Consider the following 22,610-nt stretch of genomic DNA (forward strand, 5'->3'; position numbering starts at 1 on the left):
CTCTCTCTTAAAAACAAACAAAATAAGGGTGGGGTGTTTAGTTTTTTAAAAGCGAGGCTTTTCTATAATTAGGGTCGGTCCGTCCGTCCGTCCGAAATAGATAGCTTTTATTCATGTTAGAATTGTCCTATCGATTTCAAACTTTGCATGATGATTCCTGTAGTAGTTGGGTACGATTTAGAAAGCAACTCTATAATCATTACCAAAATGTCCGTACGTCCATTTTAAACATGTTGATTTTTTACTTTTTTAACACCAAATTTTCAAGTGTTCTATTTATCCGTTTGATCTGATTTTTGGTATATTGATTCCTGGGACAACAAAGAACAATATTATAAGCGAAGCAACTCTATAATCAAGTCCAAAATGTAAGTATGTTCATAAACATTATCCTGTTTTTAAGCAGTTTTTCAACAAATTTACTTACAATTTTGATTCGACATTTATACATTTATGTTCCGATTTTTCAGTTCAGATACTATACAAGTGTTAATGTCCGTTTGTCCTACCGTTTCAGTGCTTTGCTTTTATGGATGTTGTCATCCTTGTTTTTTCTATGTTTAACCCAAGTGGTGTTACCTCTAACATAATTATAACCTTACATAACCTGCCCTAATGTAATAAATAAACAAAAAAATATTAGTGTTGAACTGGCACTTTGCAGCAAACCACCCACTTTCGTAAAATTCAAGAAAAAATATTTGTTTAAAGACTGGTGTGTAATATTGTGCAGATAAGTTTGAAGCTTGATTTCTGATTATATTTATACCTAAATATAGAGACTAGCGGATGCACTTCTAGCCTCTAAGGGGCTTCATCTAAAAATGTACGAAAACCAATGTTGTTTGTATTTGTGTTTCTTAAGATTTCTTGAAAGGATTTTAAAGGATCACATTTATTTTTTGTTTAAAAGGAAAAAAAATAAAATAAAAATTTTGGGTGGTTATATTTTTTTTAATTTAAAAGAGAAAAGGGGTAGTTTCACGAAATGCATTTGAACTTTAGTGAACCGCATATTTTTTGCTAGTTAATGGGTTAAACTATATTTATGTGGTATGTATTTGAAAGAATTTCAATTTTCTACCACGTAGTTTTGAAAATATCAAGACTTGAAAATTGTCCTTTTGTGCAATTTAAAAAGACGATTTTCAAGTCTTGATATTTTAAAAACTACGTGGTAGAAAATTGAAATTCTTTAAAATATATGCCATATAAATGTAGTTAAACGAATTAACCAGGAAAAAATATGCGGATCACTAAATTAAGTTCAAATGCCTTTCGTGAAACTACCCCTTTAAGAAAAATTTTGTCTTTGTCAATTTGTCTTGAATCGGTGGTGGTACCCTCCCTCAAAATAGTTATAAACCTTTCCTGCAGGACCTAGAAAAAACTAAATTTTAAAGAAAAACCATATCGGTTTAGCGGTTAGCGAGATCTTTCGGTACACATAGACATCCTGTTACTTTTTATGTAAGGATTGTTTGCCAGAATTCTGGTCTCTAGTCCCTGTGGACAGTCAAGTGTTAGATCTTAGAATCCTGTTTCTAAATATATTATTCCCTTCTTTTATCAATAGAATAGTTGTTTATTGCATAGTATTATTAGAATAGTGTTATTAGATTAAAACACATATTTTTTTGCCCTAGATGCCAAAGGCACGGGCTAAAAAACTTGTTTTTATCTTATGATTGTACATTTTTATATTCGTAGAAAACGATGCTATACATAATTTTTCAGTATGGCTGAAAACCGGTTCTAATCCACCTGATATTAAAAGGTTTCGAATGAATACGAGAATAGTTATTTCTCGTATCGTATTATAAACGGCTTTCCGCGGATATAGAATGTACAATTATAAGATTAAAACTAGTTTTTTTAGCCCCGTGGTGCCGAAGGCACCGGCTAAAAAAACTAGTTTTAATCTTATGATTGTACATTTCTATATTCGTAGAAAACTGGATATAATACGATGCTAGACATAGTTTTTTCGTATTCATGAGAACCGGTTCCTATCTACCGGATTCAAATGAATACGAGAAAATGTTTTATATTTTTTCTTCATTTTATCAATGATCTTTGCTCTAGGGGTAAATCAAATTTCCTTTAAATCTCCCCCCCCCCTTTATTTATAAAATAAACAAGGATGATAACATCCATTGTTGGCAAAGCAAAAAAATCATGGATTTATTAACTTATGAAGTTCTTGAAACAATAAAGATAAAGAAAAAGGGACTTAATGATAAAGGATAGAAGATTTTTTAATTATTACCGACGAGTAACTTGACAAAAAACCTAATTATTGTAATTAATGCTTCTTGAAAATAAAAGTCGGCGCCTAATAGCAGCCGGAAAAAATAATATTTCTGCCATTGCGTTATTGACGAACCGACATACATAATACGTGAAATATAGAGTAGCTTCGCTACTAAAAATATATTTAAGGAAAAGGGGAAAAATATAAAATTTTGTAAAGATTTTCAGATGGATAGACACATTGAGCCGGGGGAAAATCCGGGGAACCTTATTTGTCCAGGAATCAACCCCTTCTGTTTCCTTACAGGACAGGGCCGGGAGATGTTGGATTTTTGGTGAGGATCACATTTTGTCATACTAGAGATATTAAAAATGTAATTTACAGCTGTTATATCAAATCCATCATTTTAATAGTAGGAGAAGATTAATGCCTTTTGGATAATAAACTCATTAAAACACACAGTTAGGACTTTTTGACAAAGGTCAAGCAATCATAAAGTAACTGACAACATCATGTACCTATAGAAAAGATTTTTTCATCCTACTCTATGACTACTGAATAAACTAGACAAGATTCAGTTCAAAAAATATAAAATCTTGTTCATAAAGTCTAAACAAACTAATAAAAATACTCTTGGGTTATCGAAACCCAAAGACCATCCACACCTTTTTGATGTTGAAATCAGATTTTCAAAGAAATTTTCCACAATAGTAAAAGGATGGTTGAACATAAAAGTAACAATCCAAGCTAATGAAATATTGCTGTTAAATCTTTACACAATGAAACAAACTTACTGAATATAATTTACAGTGGCCTGGGATTCATTTTATGGACAAAATTTTCTTGTTAAATTTTTTTTTCATTGTTGGTCTTGCCTTATTAAGGCTTTGAAAGAATTTTAAACGAATATTATGTTACTTAAACATAATCTATACCTTCCTAATATTGAAAAATTAGGATATCTTATGTATGTTTGCCCTTTATTATCTCTATAACGACTGGACCTAAAGTTCGTTACATGCACTGTTGTTGTTAAAGCTCAGGGAGCGGGGGGGACATTGTGCTGTTTATTACACTAGTCCTCAAAGTTTTATAATGCAGATTTTTATTCGTTTAGTGGCTTTTAATAAATTTTGATTGATTGGTTTCAACCACTAATTGTAATCTAGGCACAAAAGATGTAATTATGTTTATCATCATTGGGGATGTACTGTACATCAATTTATTAGCCATTGTCTTATCCCTATAAATCCCTGGTTAAAGCTATTTTCTACGGCGTTAATAATTGTAAAACATTTTCAGGGAACATTTGACTGGTGACCTGCTGAACACTTGTCTGAAGCTGGCCAAGTTCCTTGTGACCTCTCAACACCAGAATTCAGAGCTGTTACTGAAGCAGCTGTTGGATCATTGTCTGTTTAATCCTGGACTATGGATACAGACACCTGCACAGGTTCAGATAAGGTACGTTTTTTATGTAAGGCTTCGAAACCGCGGATTAATATCCGCTGGATTAGAACCGGTTCTCGTTTATACTTAAAAATCATGTATAGCATTCATATAAGGGTTAAATATATCTACTTATACAACTGTAAAGGTTTGATAGGAGAGTTTTACATCAGAAAAAAATATTTTACGGGTTTCTTCAATCGTGGCATGCAAAAACCTGTTTTTTTAAAATCATAAATTGATTTATACATTTTTGTTTTAGATTGTATGGATATCTGTCCAATGAATTTTTGTCGGATACGCAGGTTCGTGTAAATTTTTATAAGCGAAGCTTTTTTACTATAATTAGGGTTAGTCTGTATGTCTGGGCGAATATGTCTTTTTGTTAATTTAGACATGCTAGAATTGTTTTATCAATGTTAAACTTGTCATGAAGATTCCTTTAACTGCTAGGTAAAGTTTGAAAGCTTAGCAACTCTAAACATTACCAGAAAGTGTGTATGTCTATTTTAAATAGTTGATTTTTGATTTGTGTCTAAAGTATTTTTTTTTATGAATATTGATTTCCTTGTTAGAAAACAATCAAATGTTTTGTTGATATCAAACTGTCTGAAACAATATTTTTATATGTTTTAAATGAGTGGGAGGATTCTTTTAAAATCTAATGCCTATTTTGCCTTTAAGTTTAAAATCAATAGAACAATTCTAACCTGTTTAATTAAACGAAAAGAGCTGCTCGCTTTTAAAAAATTATGAATTCCAATATAATTTTAAGGTTATGTAACTCAATATGTACATAAAAATAAAGTGTGTTACCTTTTTTTATGTTTTGTTATTATTTGGCCACAACTTGGTCAAAAATGCTCACAAATCAGACCTTTTTCGACCGAAGATACTCAAATGGTTCCTTTACAAGCCCAATCAATCAGTTTTAAGATATCTTTATATTTCAAGGAAAATTGATGAAAATACTAAAAAATGGCAAATTTGGGTGTTACCTTTTATATGCACAGATACCATAAAATCAACAGAAAAAACACTTATTTTACTTCTTTGTCATTTTTAAAGTTTGATTCTGTTAAATTGGCTATTCTTGAAGGGATTTATGCATTGATTATACTGAAACATAATATTGGACAGAAATTAATGTATTTTAAAGAAAGAAGTTTTGGAAAATAAGAAATTCGACCTCTATCACTTCAGAGGACAGCTGCCAACCTCCAGTTGACAGGATGTAGTTAAATACTTGTTAGCAATAATAATTAGCCCAAAAAGTAAAACAAAATTTTTTTTAATATGGTAAAAAAATGATAATCTAAATCTTAATTTTGGGGATGATGATCTTAAAGACGCTCTTGCTGTTGGTGATGATGACCCAGATGGTATCCAAATACATGAGCATTATGACAACTTGTCTATTTAACTATGGTCCGATTTTTGTATTTGTAGCATTCTCCAATCAAGAGAAATACCAAAACATACAATCATGGTTTTTAAATTCTCCAATTCATAAGGTAAATATAGTAGTTTTTAAAAGATGGTTATATTTCTTGTTACAACTTTTAATTGGAGGCTGCTACAAATACAAAAATTGGACTATAGTTCAATATATGAGTTGTCATAACGATCATGTACTTGGATACCATCTGGGTCATCATCACCACCAGTAAGAGCATCCTTCAGAATATCATCCTCAAAATTAAGATTTAGATTATCATTTTTTTACCATATTAAAAAACTTTTTGTTTTACTTTTTGGGCTAATTATTATTGCTAACAAGTATTTAACTACATCCTGTCAACTGGAGGTTGGCAGCTGTCCTCTGAAGTGATAGAGGTCGAATTTCTATTTTCAAAATTTTCTTTCTTTGAAATACATTAATTTCTGCCCAATATTATGTTTCAGTATATTTCAATGCATTAATCCCTTCAAGATTAGCCAATTTAACAGAATCAAACTTTAAAAATGACAGAAAAGTAAAAATAAGTATTTTTTCTGTTGATTTTATGGTATCTGTGCATATAAAAGGTAACACCCAAATTTGCTTTTTTTTTGTATTTTCATCAATTTTCCTAGAAATATAAAGATATCTTGAAACTGATTGATTGGGCTTGTAAAGGAACCATTTGAGTATCTTTGGTTGAAAAAGGTCTGATTTGTAAGCATTTTTGACCAAGTTGTGGCCAAATAATAATAAAACATAAAAAAAGGTAACACACTTTATGTATCTAACTTACATAAATATATATATGCACTGTTCAAAACATTACTTACATATCAAATTGAGTTTGATACAAAAAAACAGTACTTTACCACGTCAAGTTTACTTATTAAAAAAATAATTCGCAATTCCTTAATAATGTTAGTAGCTTGTTGTTGCTACGCTACTTTAAACATATATTTGTCCCTAGAATCAGGGATCTAAAGGAAAGACAATTGCCGATAAATTGATGTACATCCCCAATGATGTTACACACAATCACTCCTTATGTAGATTAGAAATATTAGTTGAAACGTTTGGGCACTCATCTTAATGAACCAACCAAAATTTACTAAAAGTCCCCAAAGTTGTTGAGCCAACGAATAAGATATAGTATTTAGCGGGACCCTGCCGCTTTTTAATTCCTAAAAGTAAGAATAAAGCATTTAAAATAAATATTTTCAGATTTTCTTTTGAGAATTAGACATTGAATAAAAACTGAGTTTTGGGAATTGAGAAGGGTTTATGGAATTTGAATTTTTGTATGTAAAAAAGTACATACAATTTGTTATTTCTAACAAATATGAAAAAGTTTATCATTTCGTAGATTTTTATTTTTACATGATTTTTTGAAATTTTTTAATATATTTTCAAGTGTGGCTTCGAAACCGGTTTTAATCCGCTGAATTATAAGCGTTTCAGAGCCTTACCGAAAAATTATTATTCGTATCGTATCATGGAAAATTTTCTTTAAAAAGTAAAGATAAAAATCTTAAAAGTAATACCAGATTTGTTGGCCCGGGCCTTTGACCGCCCAGGGTAAAAAAAACTGGAATTAATCTACTTTTTAAAAAAATTAATATCCGCGGAAAGCTGTTGTCCATAATACGATGCGAAAAATAACCATTAAATCTTAAGTTTAATTCCTTACTATGGTTAAATAAGTTCTTTCTTTGTACCTAGTTTTTTTAATATTAAAAACATACAAAGAGTCTCACTAATCATATTTAGATCTACACAAACGTGCGAAGAGTATCAACTGTTCTCCAAACAATGCATACACTGAAGACATATTACTGGGTTGTCAGGTGATACAATATTTAAGTTTTATTGCTGTACTTTTTTACTTGTTCTCGTGATTAGGTGTCATATACTTTTATGTTGGCGTACAAGTAGGGTTGGGACGGATAGATATTTGGCCGGATATCCTACTGATTTGAAATGCTGGATATCCAGTATCCGGCAAATTACCGGAAATCCGACCGTAAAACCCGATATTGATGAATCAAAAAAATCTTTATAAAATTTCATAGATATCCTCCGCCGTTTACCTGCCGACCTCCGGTATTCGGCTGGATACATTTTGTAACAAGATCCCCGTCTTGCTATTTAATTTGATGGGCTATTTTTTACTGTTTCATCCAAGTGGTTATACGAGCATAGAAAGTCTTCCCATTAAAAAAAAAATAAAAAATTAGAAGGCTTTTTTGTCTGTTTGATTTGGCTCTCTTTGGTAATGGGTAGCCAATCATGTTTAGGGCTTCCCGCAGGTGCTAAGCATAGTAAACACCCCCTTATTTTCCATTTATTTTAAAGAAAAAGTTTAAGAACTGTTTTTGCTCGTTTGGTACTGTTTGGGAAATCTTTCAACTTTTCATCAAATATGGGTCTCATAATTTAAAAAAAAAAGTTGAAATAGGATATTTATTTGTTTAAGCAAACAAGTGCTGAAAAATTTCATCTTTTTTAGGCCCCAAGAGAAAGAGGACGAGGCAAACCTAAAGAGCGTGGATATCGCAAGGCCTAATACAAATGATATCATCACAATAAGGTAAGGAACTATACAGATATTTTAGTAAGTTGGGGATTTAAACAATTTCAAAGATGTTGCGCATCTAAAAATGCAAATTTGTGTAAATAAAAACAAAAATCAATGCAAAAAAGTAAAGAATTGCTTTTTTGAACCCCTTGGAAAGATATCTTTAGTTGCAAGGAGGGATTTATATTCTAAAAAGAAAAATAACAACATTGTAACGGTGCTTAAGCTGTTTAATTATTCTTTTTCACCTCAGACAGTAATTAGCGAAGCTACTCTAATCTCACGCCTACTGAAACTTGTTTCGAGGAAGTTAATTAAAGTTCGAGAGCTTATTATTATGTGGAGATTACTCAGCTAAGGTCAGGGTACAGCCAATTCCTACAATCATATTTAGCCAGAATTGACCAGAGAATTGACCCCAAATGTACAGATTGTAACCTCGAGGACCACACCACTGTACAAGTTTTTAACTGCCCGACGAAACCTACTAGGTTAACCCCCATCAATCTATGGACGAAGCCCAAAAAATGTGCGGAATTCCTTGATATATTGTATGAAGAATCTAGCTCCTGATGGCTAATAACAACAACAACAACATGTGGAGATTACTATCAATAATCTCTTTCGTTCATTACACAATAGATGTAATAAACCCCGAACCACTTCATTATGCAATCTACATTTTCCTGGATATTTTGTCTACGGTAGACCATAAGTGTACAGCTTTACAGTACATTGTTTCTATTTGTTAAAGCAACACGTATGATAAAAGAAAAAGATTCTGTTTAAAGTAAAATGCTTATATTTCAATCAAAATCTATATTTTTGTATTTTTTACCGATCCACGTCATTATGCAAATCAAAAGAAAATCAATGAGAAAACGTTTGTTTTGCCCTTTTCTCCACTTTTAAAAATTAATTCTGATAAAATAACAATTTTTTAAGGGATTTATGCATTAATTATAATGAAAAACAGTTTAAGGTAGATTTTATTGATTTTTCTAAATAAGAAATAAATGAGAAAAAGAAATTCTATCCCTAACACTTTAGAGGACAGCTGCCGACCCCCAGTCTTATGGATGAAGCTAAATACATGTAAAAAATAAAAATTTTCCTGAAAAGTATACAAAAATGTTTTTTGATGTGTTAAAATAATCCATTTTAAAATCTTGATTTTAAGGATGATGGCCCTTAAGATGCTCTTACTGGTGGTGATGGTGAGCTAAATGTTATCAAAGTGCATGCCCTTGAAGAAAACTTATATATTGAACTATGGTCCAATTTTTGTAGTCATAGCAGCCTCCAGCCAAGCAATATTAAAAAAGAAAAAAATTGCAATTTTAATTACTAAAATTCATAAAGTAAATAATGTAGTTTTTAGATAATGGTTATATTTCATGTCGAGAGGCTCCACTGGAGGCTGCTATGACTACAAAAAATGGTACATAGGTTAATAGACAAGTTGTTGTAATGGTCATGTACTTAGATAACATTTAGCTCACCTTCACCACCAGTAAGAGCATCTTAAAGGCCATCATCCTCAAAATCAAGATTTTAAAATGGATTTTTTTAACACATCAAAAAACATTTTTGTATACTTTTCAGGGTAATTTTTATCTTTAACATGTATTTAGCTTCATCCATAAGACTGGGGGTCAGCAGCTGTCCTCTAAAGTGATAAGGATAGAATTTCTTTTTTTCAATTATTTCTTATTTAGAAAAATCATTAAAATCTACCTGAAACTGTTTTTCATTATAATTAATGCATAAATCCCTTAAAAAATTGTTATTTTATCAGAATCATTTTTTAAAAGTGGAGAAAAGTGCAAAACAAACGTTTTCTCATTGATTTTCTTTTGATTTGCATAATGACGTGGATCGGTAAAAAATACAAAAATATAGATTTTGATTGAAATATAAGCATTTTACTTTAAACAGAATCTTTTTCTTTTATCATACGTGTTGCTTTAACAAATAGAAACAATGTACTGTAAAGCTGTACACTTATGGACTACCGTAGACAAAATATCCAGGAAAATGTAGATTGCATAATGAAGTGGTTCGGGGTTTAGATTTCTAATAAAACGAGAATATATTCTAATTTGTTGGCTTTTTATAAAAGTTTTGTGATCTATTTTTAAATGTTGATTGGTTGGTTCTAACTAGTAATGTACTATCTTTTCAGCCAAAATGATATAAAACTACAGAAGGTGTCATTTAGTTTTTATAAATTTATTTTCTATTGTCTTGTCCCTTAATTTCTCTGCTACTTACAGATCTGTTGTCATCCTTATTTCTGAATTTCTTTCCCTGTTGGTGAATAGTTGTGCATATGTATTAATGTAATCAGGGAGGTAGAGGACATTGGACTGTTTATTACACCAATCCCAAAAGTTTTATTCATTGGCTTGATAACTTTGGGGTCTTTTTATTAACTTGTGAATGGCTGGTTCATTTAGTTGAGTGTCCAAACGTTTCAACCACTAATTGTAATTGTAATTGTAAAGGGGTAGTTTTGTGTACCATCATTGTATGAAATGTATATCAATTTATCGGAATTGTCTTATCCCTTTATATCTCTGGCATGGAATGGGTGTGAGAAAAGATTTATTTATTTCTGCATTTAAGACTATAATGGACTTTATATACCTTTCTAATCTTAAACAGATATAGATTGATGCTTTTTTTTCTGCATTGCTTACAAATAAAGAACTATTACTTTCAAAAGTAGTAGACTTTGAAACAATAAGACCATAAGATTAAAGTAGTAGGGTTTTTATTTGATTGTTAGTTTAGATATTTGTAACCACTGAACCAGTTGAGTTCTTTATTTTGGGGAAGATTCATATAGGTCTTGGGATGTTTTTAGACTATTGTCTTTCCCCTCTCTTCCCTCTATTGAGAATACAGAGCCTCTAGATGCTAGGGACGAAACTCTTGGTAACAAATATAAATAGATCATTTGGATCATGGAAAGAAAACGAAGTAGCGAATTGGATTCTCCAATGCCAATGGCTCTCATTTTAGAACTTATAATGCATACCCCGTATTAATGTACTAAACATATTGCAATTTGTATAGAAACAGGTTATGATTGAATATCTGGGTTTGAGAATGTAATTGTTATTTAGGAGGGGGGACATTAGACTTAAAATTATAATGGTTCTTACGTTTCCTAAACACGATCCTTCACGTGTTAGCTAAAAACTTTGTGGATTTTGGGTCGTGCAAACCTTAGGGCCCAATTTTTTAACCAATCTTTTTTTAATCTACAGGCGGTTGTCTTATACTTTTTAATGTTATTTTACAGGTCGTACATCCTGCAATTTGTGAAGAAACTGGTTATGCTTGGGTCTGGTTCCAAGGACGATGAATTACAAGCAATACTAAACTATCTCACAACTGTGCACCAGGTAGAGATTTAAATATTTCCAAGGATATGAAATTAAATACTAAATACCATATGTTATTTTTTCATTATTGGCAATAGAACCGGTTTTATTTATTTAGGATTTAATGGGATTTGGAGCTAAACTAAAAAAATATTTTTTTGTCATTCTATGAAGTATCTTTATAAGGCATGTATGTCTGTCTGTCTAACTTTTAAAAATTAGCGTATTTTAGCGTTTTTTATCTGATTTTCTGTATTTCTATTGAATTTCGAAAGACAGGAAAACTAATCTGGTGTTAAAGTAAAAGCGGCGGCGGAAAAGATGAAATATACCTACCAAAACTTAGGATAATTATTATTGACTCAGAAAAAAAGATTTTACCCAATTATCTCTAGGTAGAACTAAGGGAGTAGCACCCAAAATAAAATTGCTGGTTTTTCGTGAAGATTTAAATTATTTTAATTTAGGATGAGAATGTGAAAGATGTGTTGGGTATCCTGATCCAGTTGATGAATGATCATCCTGCCAGTCTAGTTCCAGCTTTTGATGCTAAGGTATAGTTATTTATATCATCGTACTTTAAACAGCTTTCCGCGGATATAAAAATGTACAATTGTAAGATTAAAACAAGTTTTGTTAACCCCGAGATGCCGAAGGCATGGGTTAAAAAAACTGGCTTTAATCTCATGATTGAACATTTTTACCTTAACAATATTAATAACTCATGTTATTTATTGGCTGAACAACTTTAGGAACTATATCGAATTTTAATCTGTTTGGTTCAATATATTTAAGTGTTGAAGCTTTTTAACAACTAATTGAAATCTACAGAAAGAGTTTTTGTGTATAAATATTGGGGTTGTACATCAATTTATCGGCCATTGTCTTATCCATTAAGATCTCTGCATTTTATGTATGTGCTGTGTAATGTATGGAGTGAATTTATGCACTTTAGACTTTAACAAAGCGTTTAACTCTATACACCTGTGCTACCCAAGCTACATTCCATTTAGTTAATTATTTATAACATTATAATATTTAAAACAGGTCATAGTATGATAGGGGTGGTTATTGAATAAAATAAATATTTAGGGAGGGAGTGTATATTGGCAGGGATCTAAAGGGATAAGTCAACGGCCGATAAATTGAGAACATCCCCAAAATAATGATAAACAAAATTACCCCACCTGTAGATTACAATTATGGAAACGTCTGGACACTCATTTAATGAACCAACTATATTGGGCTGTTTTTTTCTGAATGATTAGCTATAGTTTTTTAGTGTCAAGAACTAAGTCATCTTGGAGTAGGTTGAGACACTAGGGCGAGCTCAAGCTCTATGTTCAAGTACATTATGACTTAACCCTCTACCCATCTTATGATAGCTCCTAATTATTACCTCATCCTCAGCGAGCTTGGTACCCAAAGTTTAACCTTGTGACTCTCTAACTTGTGCACTTTTATTGAATTTTGATTGGTTGGTTCAAAATATGTGTAATGTTTTATACACATTGATATACTGGTAAATACCAGGGTTCTAAATGGACATGACAACGGCCGATAAATTGATTTACGTCCCTAATGAAGACATACAAAATTACCTCTTTTGTGGGTTAAAATTAAGGGTTGAAGCGTTTGAACACTCAACTCAATAAACCAGTCAATTATAATTCAGTAAAAGTCTCCAAAGTTGTTAAGCCAACGAATAAGAAAACGTTATTATGAAACTTTGGTGACTAGTGTAATAAACAGCCCATTGCCCCCCCCTTTCTCTCTAGGTAAAAACACACTCTCTTAAAAAGAAAAAAACAGCCTTAAAATAGCACAAGTCTTTGATTTAAAATGAAATGGCCTAACACAATACTGGCAAAATCTTTAACTCAATCAGTTCAGTGGTTAGCTAGATATAAAAACCTTAATATATATGTATATTTTAATTTCTTTTTATAATTGAAAATCTTATGTTAATATATAAAACGCAATTAAGAGTTAATTTGACCACAAAAGTTTCAAATTTATTTAATTTTTTGCTAACTTACTCGAGAAGTTATCTTTTTACGTAATTTTCATTATCTTTTCTAATTACTTCTTTTCTAAACTTTTCGAGCTTTTCTAACTAGGGATAAAGGGATAATTAAAATTATTTTGGAGAAAAGGACCGGAAGCGATGCAAAGATGCCATGAAAGTTCAAATGTTGATAGCAAGAGATAAATTTTAATGAAGAAAGCAATCAAATACTTTAATAAATATGCATTCTTTATAAGACGACTAGCGGCTCCGTTCTCTCTAGGGACATTTAGAGGTTTTAACAAATTAATTGAAATTTTGAAATTTGAAAGTTTTCTTATTCGTTGGCTTAACTACTTTTGATTGGTTGGTTCATGAGTTTGAGTGTCCAAACGTTTTATTTAACCATTAATTGTAATCTACAAAAGAATTATTTCTGTGTGTCATCGCTGGGGATGTACATCAATTTATTAGCCATTGTCTAGTCCCTTTAGATCCCTGATTTTATTATACAATACGTCTTCCTGATTTAGTAATGTGTACAAGTCAGATAATAAGGGGGGAGGCTGATGTGCCACTTTTGAAACCAAAAGTAAAACGTGCCCATAAACGAGTTACAGCTCTAAAATTTGGCACAGCAGTTTTTTTTTTGTGGAGAACAATATGAAACTGTGAAGTAACGGCGGTGGAACTTCCGCTCCCGCCGAAGACCGCCGTTTCCCGCCGAGATTTTTTTTTATCTTTTCTCGCCTTAATAGACAATTTTCAATAATTTCCCTTATATTTTCACTTGACACTTGTAAGATTTTACACTTGCATTTTTTTTAATATTGAGAAAAAAGTTCATCTCAGATAATTGAGAACTGTCTAATTTGGCGAAAAAATGTAAAAATAAATTCGGCGGTTTTCGGCGGGAGCGGCGGTTCTGTCGCCGTTTCTTCACAGTTCCATATTGTTCTCTACAAAAACAACTACTGTATCGAATTTTAGAGCTGTAACTCTTTTATGGGCTGAGATCATGCGCGTTTTACTTTTGATTTCAAAAAATGGCACATCCGCCCCTCCCTTTTGAAAAAAATATACCTACCTCATATAAAAAAAATTTGAATTTTTATGTAAAAATCTGTAATTCTCAAATGCATAAATGTTTTTATGATTTCCGTGGATTAAGAATACTTTTCACTTATACAAATACTCAAACTTTAATCTTTAGAAATGAAGTAACTTTACTTTCTGTCAGTCCATCCGTATGCTATGTGATTTTCTCGGCTGCTTTTTAAGATAAATATCTAAAATTTTTGGAGAAGGTTCCTTGTATCAATGAGCATCAATTTACCTAGTCCGTCGGTCATGCTTACAAAAAAATTAAATGCATATTATATCTTCAGTGTGGCCACAACCAAAAAAATACTGATACTGAAGAAAAAAAAGGAAATACTGAAAATACTGAATCCTAAAATAAGAAAAAATACTGAAATACTGAACAAAAAAATACAAATACTGAATAAGTATTTTTTTATATGATTCCTCATTTCAAGATTTCATATATCATAGCTTTATTATTAGGGGGATATTTTAAAGATCTTTTAATTTTGCCTCTTAGATTTTCTTGCACCAATTAAGCAGAAAATGACTGATAAATACACAAACGTCCAGTCTTTTTTTTGGGGGGGTGTGTAAAATGGAGCGCGAAGCGCGCCGCAAATTTATTTTATCCCCCCCCAAAATTTTTACCCCAGGGGTAAAATTTGCTTGGGGGGGGGGGGGGTAATTACCACCCCTAAAATCTGTTGGCAGGGGTAAATTTTGTTTACCCCCCCCCCCCAAAATTTACCCCTGGGGTAAAATTTTTTTGGGGGGGTAATTTAAATTTTCTTAAATAATAGGTATTAAAAATGCGGCGCAAAAAAATTTTATGTTAGAAATTTTTATTTTGGGGGGTATTTACCCCCCCAAAATTGTTTGGAGGGGGTAAATACCTCATTACCCCCCCCCCCCCCTTGGACGTCTATGGATAAATATTTTAAATTATTACAAAACTTAAATACTTTTTAGTTGAGTTAAGAGCATGCTAAAAAACTTTACCTTCAATAATCATGCAAAGTACTCACCTTAGATTATTCATTCTATTAATAGACAAAAAAAAATATCTGAAAAAAATACTGTATTAAAGCATCTCAAATATCTAAAAAAAATTATATTTGAGATGAAATTGAAAAAAAAATGTATATTACCATAAAAAAAGCAAAATTAATGTACAAAGTTATAGGGTAATTTAAAGGAAAGTAAAGTGAGGCGCGAAGCGCCAAAAAAAATCTAACATCAACTACTGGAAAAAACATCTTATTTATGCAAAAAAATTTGGAATTTAAGTAATAATGAAAATACTGAATCATGAAATTTTCCAAAAACTAAAAAATACTAAATAAAATTTTCAAATACTGAATATTCAGTATTTACTGAAAATACTGAACCCCCAATTTCCAAATACTGAAAAATACTAAATATTTTCAGTATACTGAAAAATGTGGCCACGCTGTATCTTTTTTTCTTTAACTGAACACCTGCTCTACAACTCATTTTGTCTGTTTTTACACTACACATCCACGATTAAATTTTTTTGTGCTTCGTTACTTGAATATTGGGGTATATTCCCTTTCGTGACAACGACACTTAAGAGGCGTTTAGTTGTATTTTCACAGTATCTTTTAGGATGTTATTTTAGGTGATGCCCCCCCTGCAGGATGTTGTAATGTTAGAATTGTTACACAGAAATTAATATGATCTGTTTGTTAAAACCACGTTCGAAACAAAACTACATTATTATAACACAAACAAACTTTCTTTAAAAATTAATTGTAACTGTCTCTGTATTCCATGTGGAATTCAAATATGTTTTCTCAACAAGTAATGTTCAGACTATTCCCTTGGGTCCAAATATTTCCACACACACACACACACTAATACTCACATACACACACACACACACACACACATGAAGGTTAACAAACAAGGTTATTGTTTAAGGGGGATAAAATAAATCTGTGTATAAAAGAAAAATTTGATTGTGACCAGCGGCTGCGCCACTGACACCTAAGGGTATTATGAGGAGAAAAAGCAGTAAAAAAACATTCCAAGTCATAGATTTAAAAAGCAGCCTAAATCCATATCGGGACCTAGGCAAAATTTTATATATTGAGAAGTTAGAACCTTATCTGTAGAATGGTTAGAATTGTAACTTTTTATGATAGGATTTGAAAAACAGTACATTTTGTCTCAATACTTGTCGTTTTTGTTTATAAAAAAAGAAGATAAAACTGTTTTTCTTTCCATAGTCAATAAAGTGAAAATTTAGCTACCTAAGATTAATTTCCCTACTGAAATACATGACATTTTTGCTAAAATTTGTTGAGATATGATTTGTAGAGGTTATTTGGTTGGAATATTTACTCATTTCATGGAACCACAGTATTCACATCAAAGTTGAACTTTATTTGAAATATAGTTTTACTAACTATTAATCTTTTTCATAGATATTTTATTTGAAAAATGGTGTTTTTGATTTTAGGGTTGTTTTGTTTTTCATTCAATCAAGAAATGTTGATTTTGTAATTTTTAGGCGAAGGTTCCCAAAGTTTTATAAATACGTTTTCTTATTGTTGGCTTGAAAACTTACGGTTCTTTTATTAAATCTTAATTGGTTGGTTCAAACTATCAGTGTCCAATTTTTTCAGCGTAATGAAACTACAAAAAGGATTAAGTCGTGCATCATCAATGTACAGTTTATCGTCCATTGTCTTATCACTTGAGATCTCTGAGTTTTAAGAGTGAAGCAAATATACCTAATACTAAAATTTGCATGAATATTTGCAAAGTTTATGGTTGCAATTGTAATATTGAGTGGATTTTGTTATTAACCACTTTATTTGATACAGAATGTACTCAAGTTGGAAGGGGTGTATTCCAGGGAGTAAGGGAGGGGACAATGGATCGAATATTCAATCTTTAGGAGTCTCAGACTTTGGGGACTGGCTTAAAGGGAATGTGCAAGAATTTAGCAGTTTCTGACTGAGTTTGGGGACTTGCGCAAGAAATGCCGTTACTCGCTATGTTAGTTTTGAATATATATAGTTTTGCAGACAGAAAGTAGTTCAAATATAAATACACGGCCCCCCTCCCATACTATATTTCACTCCCTTCATCCCCACCTCCTTTTTAAAAGTAGACGAGAAAGGGAAATGGAGAAGGGAGGTGGTGGAAATAAACAGGATAAAAAGGGGCAGGAAGGCGTGCGGGTCATATACTTGCCCATCCAGCTACACGCCTGCCTGCCCCTTTTTTCCGTGTTCACATTACTTGCCCCCAAATCTCTTTTCTCTTTCCCTGTCATCTGAAGAGATCCAGGGAAATATTTCTAGTAATTAATTACAGAATGGTTATGTCAGTCTGTAATACTAGTAATCTTATTTTCAAATGATTGCTTTTTTTCTTGGAACTTTTTTCTTAGTTTATGGTTTTCTAGATTTAATCAATAATCACTTTACAATTTCCACCATATTTTCGGGATTATTCTGGTTTTCATGGCCTTTCTTCAAAAACTCTTAAATTGAATTAATTGCCCATTGTCCCCTCCCTTGCTCCCTGGGTGTATTCTCCCCCCCCCCCTTTTTCAATTAGTTTTAAAAATAAAATTTAAAAAAAGTTGGGAGTGGAAATTATTTGGAGGGTGGAGAATAGATATCCTCCCCCAAAATGATTATAAACCTTCCCTAAACCAATAAGAAGTGTTACTGTAATGGAGAACCATATTGGTTCAGCAGTTAAGCGGCATCTTTAATGTTTATTGAAATAATTAAATAATTAAAAGGACCCTATATGTTACTCTGAATGAGGTACTCATTGTGCCAAGTTGTTAGCGAGTCCAGACAGACAGAAAAACATACCTCCATATATTATGGAGTTACTAGCAGCTGCACTGCGCCCCTGCGCATCTAGGTGCTCTATATTTAAAGGGATTTGGATGGGCGAAAAATAGCCTGAAACTAAACCCATCAGAAGCATCACTGTAAAGGAGGACCATATCGGTTCAGCGATCAGCAAGATTCTTCGCTACAGATAAAAAAGCTAACTACTTTAAATAATATGGCTAGCGCCTGCAATTAACGCCTCTAGGGGCATCCTTTAAAATGGGACAATGGATCGAATATTCAATTTTTAGGAGTCTCAGACTTTGGGGACTGGCTTAAAGGGAATGTGCAAGAATTTAGCAGTTTCTGACTGAGTTTGGGGACTTGCGCATAAAATGCCGCTACTCGTTATGTATGTTTTGAATATTGCAGACGGGGAGAAGGGTTAAGGGAAGTGGGGGCAAGGGAAATAAACACTCGTTGTGTTAGTTTGGAATGTAGCAGACGGGGAGAAGGGAGATGGGGGCAAGGGGGCAAGGGAAATAAACAGAATAAAAAGGGGCAGTCATATTCTTGCTAGCAGCTGGCCGGGTCCAATAATCTTTTAATATAAAAATCACACCAAAAAACCTCAATATATTTCATCAAAAACAAGTTGTTATTTCACTTTACATGACGCTATGGAAATCTATTATTCAATTAACAATCCCTTTATAATTCCTACAAATTTATTGGATTAAACTGGATTTCATGCCCTTTCTTTGATAACTCTTATATTGAATTAATTGCCCATTGTCCCCTCCCTTACTCCCTGCAACCAAGTGGTTAGCGACTTCTTAACGGACTAACAAAAAAACTTCTTTGTATTACAGAGTTATTGTTAAAATGAATTGAAGCTATGAAAATAAATAAGATTTTTAAGCGGACCTTTAGAGTAGTCTTAGGTCCAAACTTTAAGAAACCATCAATCAATCAACTAACTATATTTGTTTTCAGGGTGGCGTGAAGACAGTATTCAAGCTTCTTGAGTCACAATCTCAGGTTAGATTTGACTTTTGGTCACATTTAGTTTTAAGGCATTAAGATAATAAATTGGCTGCTCGTATACAGAATTTTTACATACAACAAAGGTAGGTTTACAACACTAGAAAGTACCAATAGCAAAGATTCTTTATGCTTCTAAATGTCTACATGTCTGTCTGTATGCTATTGACGGATAGGTTAGAAAGCAGTCATTCTAAAATAAGCTTAATAGAGCGCTTGACAATTTTTGTTGCTTCTTTTCAATATAAATAATTTTTTCTATCCATGGTAATTTTATTTTTTAGGACATTCGCCTCCAAGCATTGAAACTGTTAGGATTTTTCCTTTCAAGATCCACGCACAAGAGGAAGTAAGTTGTAACTTAATAGTTATTTATCGCATTGTATTATAGGCAGCTTTCCGCAGATATTAAAATGAAAACTTATATCAGTTTTGTTAGACTTTCGAGACTGGAGATCCGGGCTTACAAAACTGGTAATAATTTAATGATTTTTATTTTAAAATTCGTGGAAAATTGTCTGTGATACGATGTTATGCAAGATTTTTTTTATATAATATTAATCGATTTTGATTATTTAAATTGTTTTTTTTTTCTCTCAAATGCTATTAGGTCAAAAATACGTCAATTAAAACTTTAAATAACAGATCTATATTAAAGATGTATATAAAGACAACTACCTCCCTTCATTTTTCAAAGACCTCTTTCGTCTGCTTCTAAATTATTTTCTGTCACTTGGCTGTGTTAATATAAGCGACATTATTGGTTGATTTACAATGACCTAATAGAAAGGTTGAGCAAGGTGGTTGCGATTGGGAGATACAATTATATAACCCTTTCTCCCTCTAGTATTTTACTTTAATCTTAAAAAAGTTTGCCTAATGATTTTCAATTTGTCGTAAAGCATTCTAAATTAAAGGTAATGCCCTAATTAAATATAATGTTTTAAAACCAAGGTAAAAAAATGAACGAATTTTATTATTGATTATTTAAAATTTTAGGTACGACATGATGAATCCGCATAATTTATACAGTTTGTTAGTTGAGAAACTGTTGGTACATGATGAATATCTCACTATGCCTGTTTATAATGTTCTATACGAGATCTTGACTGAACACGTGGGACAGGTAGCGTAGATATCTATCTATCCATCCATTAGTCTCTCAACCCATCCATCCATTTATCTGACAATGCCTGTTTATAATGTTCTTTACGAGATCTTGACTGAACACGTCGGACAGGTAGTGTCCATCTATTTAATGAAGCATTTGACCTTGAATCCAATAGTTATCTACTAAAGTAATCTATGTTACTATCAATTTATCTATCTATCTATCTATATATCAATGTATCTATTTATCTGTCAATGGATTTATTTATCTACCCATGTATTTATCTATCTATCATTTTATTTATCTATCTATACATATATCAATTTATTTAGCTATCTTTCTCACATGTATCTATCTATCAATGTAATTATCTATCTATTTATGTATTTAGGAGATAATCTATGAGAAGCATGCCCAGCCCGAACCACATTTTAGACTTGAGAACCCAAGTAAGTTTCCTTCTTTTCTATTTTAACTACTAGTCTAAAACCAACCCAAGACATAAATCTGAAAATAAGATATCCTAAATTCATCATAGGACCAATGAGAAGCTAACTTTAAATATAAATTCCAATCGGTTAGTAGTTATTGGAATCCTAAGCTTCAGACAAAGAACCTTACTACTTTCTCCTTTCTTGGAAACGTTGTGTACTTAAACTTTGTTTATGAGAATAAATACCATTATAAAATATTTATATTTTAAAAAGCAGAAAGATGACAACATACATGAAAGCTGGCCCCTTTAGTAAAATTGGACTTGGATTACGTCAGATTTGCATGAATCTAATTTTAAAGGAAGCCTACTTTAAATGCGAAAAGACTGCCCAAAGTAGTCCCAATACCCCAAATTTGAAGCCTTCAGTTAAAATGACATTTTATATATTAGGGAGTTGAAAATTGGGATATTGGATTTACTTGTGGCAGTCTTTTAGCCGTTTGAGCGCTATATTTCCTGCAGGCTTCCTTTAAGCTTCATTGTGAAGGAGAACTATATCGGTTTAGCGGTTAACAAGATCCTACATTTTTTTACTTTTTTTATGGGGATACACCGTTAAGACTAAAGCGACAATGAACATATCTGCAAGGTTTTAAAGAATAATATAGTGCAATACTAATATTCTTTAAACTGAATGGTATAGAGAACGGATAATCTAGCATTGTAGAAATGATTTGCTACTAAAAATATCTGAAGTAACATAATGTTATAAATGTAGAAAGAATAAAAAAAATGAAAAATCATGAAATGGTAAACTATGAATAATTTATTGACGGCGATAAATCTTTTCCCAACTCATATTTTTACATTTATTGCAGCGAACATAATCATTGAATTGTATTGTCCGTGTGTACGATTATTTTTTCATATATTTGACATATATGAAGCAATGGTTCGGTTGAAAAAAAACCTTACTACTTTATTTACCTAATAGGATTATTTTTTTTATTGTTTTAACATTAAGTACTTAAACAATTTTCTTTTTTTAGTGATGTTGAAAGTATCTGCTCAACTTATTAGACAAAGCAAGGTAAGGATTTTTTTAATAAATATTTCAATTATAGTTTTTTAAAAAGAATTATAATCGTTGTTTATTGTATCGTATTATAAATAGCTTTCCGCGGATATAAAAATGTATAAAGAGAGGGGTAGGTTTCTGGTAGAATCCGCAAAGGTGTGTGTTTTAAGGCTTAAAAATAGTAGTAGAAAGATAATATTCACTAAATATGTGTATTTCTTATTGAAAAGAACTATAGACAAAAAATTTGTAAAAAGTTAACATAAACTTTTATCGTTCTACTACTGTTTTTTTACTTATAACACTTAACCTTTACGGATTTTACCAGAAACCTACCCCTCTCTTTCTGTATAAAATTCTACCAAAATCAGTAGAAAAAATGTTGTATTGTCACTTAAGTTAATTTCAAACACTACGGTGATCTGAGTTTTTATTCCCCCCTCCCACAAAAAGTATATTAATAGCTTAGACGTCCTTGTTTTGTTATACTTCCCTCTATACTCTACATAAAACTTTTGTCTCTTTATATTTTTTTCTTTTTTGAAATTAAATCTTTTCAATCAACTTTTCAGTTTTTATTTGAAAAATTAAGTTGTAAAGTTTTATTACTCGCACACACACACACACACATACACACACACACACAAACAAACACACAAACGCACACACATACACACACACACACAAAGAAAACTGTAAAGAAGAAAATATCAAGATTTTATAAGTTAAATGTTTAAACATTGTCACAAAATTTTGGTGTGTGTTTTTGGAGGTTTCTTGTAGATTGTTTTTAGACAACAAACTATCTTTTTGAGAAAAAAAATGTATTTTGATGCTTAGTTTAAGGTTAGGTTAGGTAAAGTTAAGTTTAGATGAGAAGTAGGGTTAGAGGTTCCCGCGGGACATGTTGTT

General features: G+C 31.7%; 1 protein-coding gene across 4 annotated transcripts in view; it reads left to right on the top strand.

Annotated features, from left to right (window-relative positions):
• The window catches only part of rg (A kinase anchor protein rugose), a 150,777-nt gene that overhangs the window by 64,990 nt on the left and 63,177 nt on the right, over positions 1 to 22,610 (top strand). For all 4 annotated transcript variants that reach the window (XM_080179419.1, XM_080179418.1, XM_080179421.1 and 1 more), the window contains exons 21-31: positions 3,557 to 3,718; positions 3,966 to 4,008; positions 6,915 to 6,991; positions 7,654 to 7,734; positions 11,033 to 11,135; positions 11,582 to 11,668; positions 19,026 to 19,070; positions 19,358 to 19,422; positions 20,073 to 20,199; positions 20,576 to 20,633; positions 21,670 to 21,710. In XM_080179419.1, coding sequence (XP_080035545.1) covers positions 3,557 to 3,718; positions 3,966 to 4,008; positions 6,915 to 6,991; positions 7,654 to 7,734; positions 11,033 to 11,135; positions 11,582 to 11,668; positions 19,026 to 19,070; positions 19,358 to 19,422; positions 20,073 to 20,199; positions 20,576 to 20,633; positions 21,670 to 21,710 — 889 coding nt within the window. The remainder of the gene's footprint in view (positions 1 to 3,556; positions 3,719 to 3,965; positions 4,009 to 6,914; positions 6,992 to 7,653; positions 7,735 to 11,032; positions 11,136 to 11,581; positions 11,669 to 19,025; positions 19,071 to 19,357; positions 19,423 to 20,072; positions 20,200 to 20,575; positions 20,634 to 21,669; positions 21,711 to 22,610) is intronic.

The sequence above is a fragment of the Acartia tonsa genome, chromosome 12, assembly GCF_053477335.1.
Source record: "Acartia tonsa isolate MP-2025a chromosome 12, ASM5347733v1, whole genome shotgun sequence".
Lineage (NCBI taxonomy): Eukaryota > Metazoa > Arthropoda > Copepoda > Calanoida > Acartiidae > Acartia > Acartia tonsa.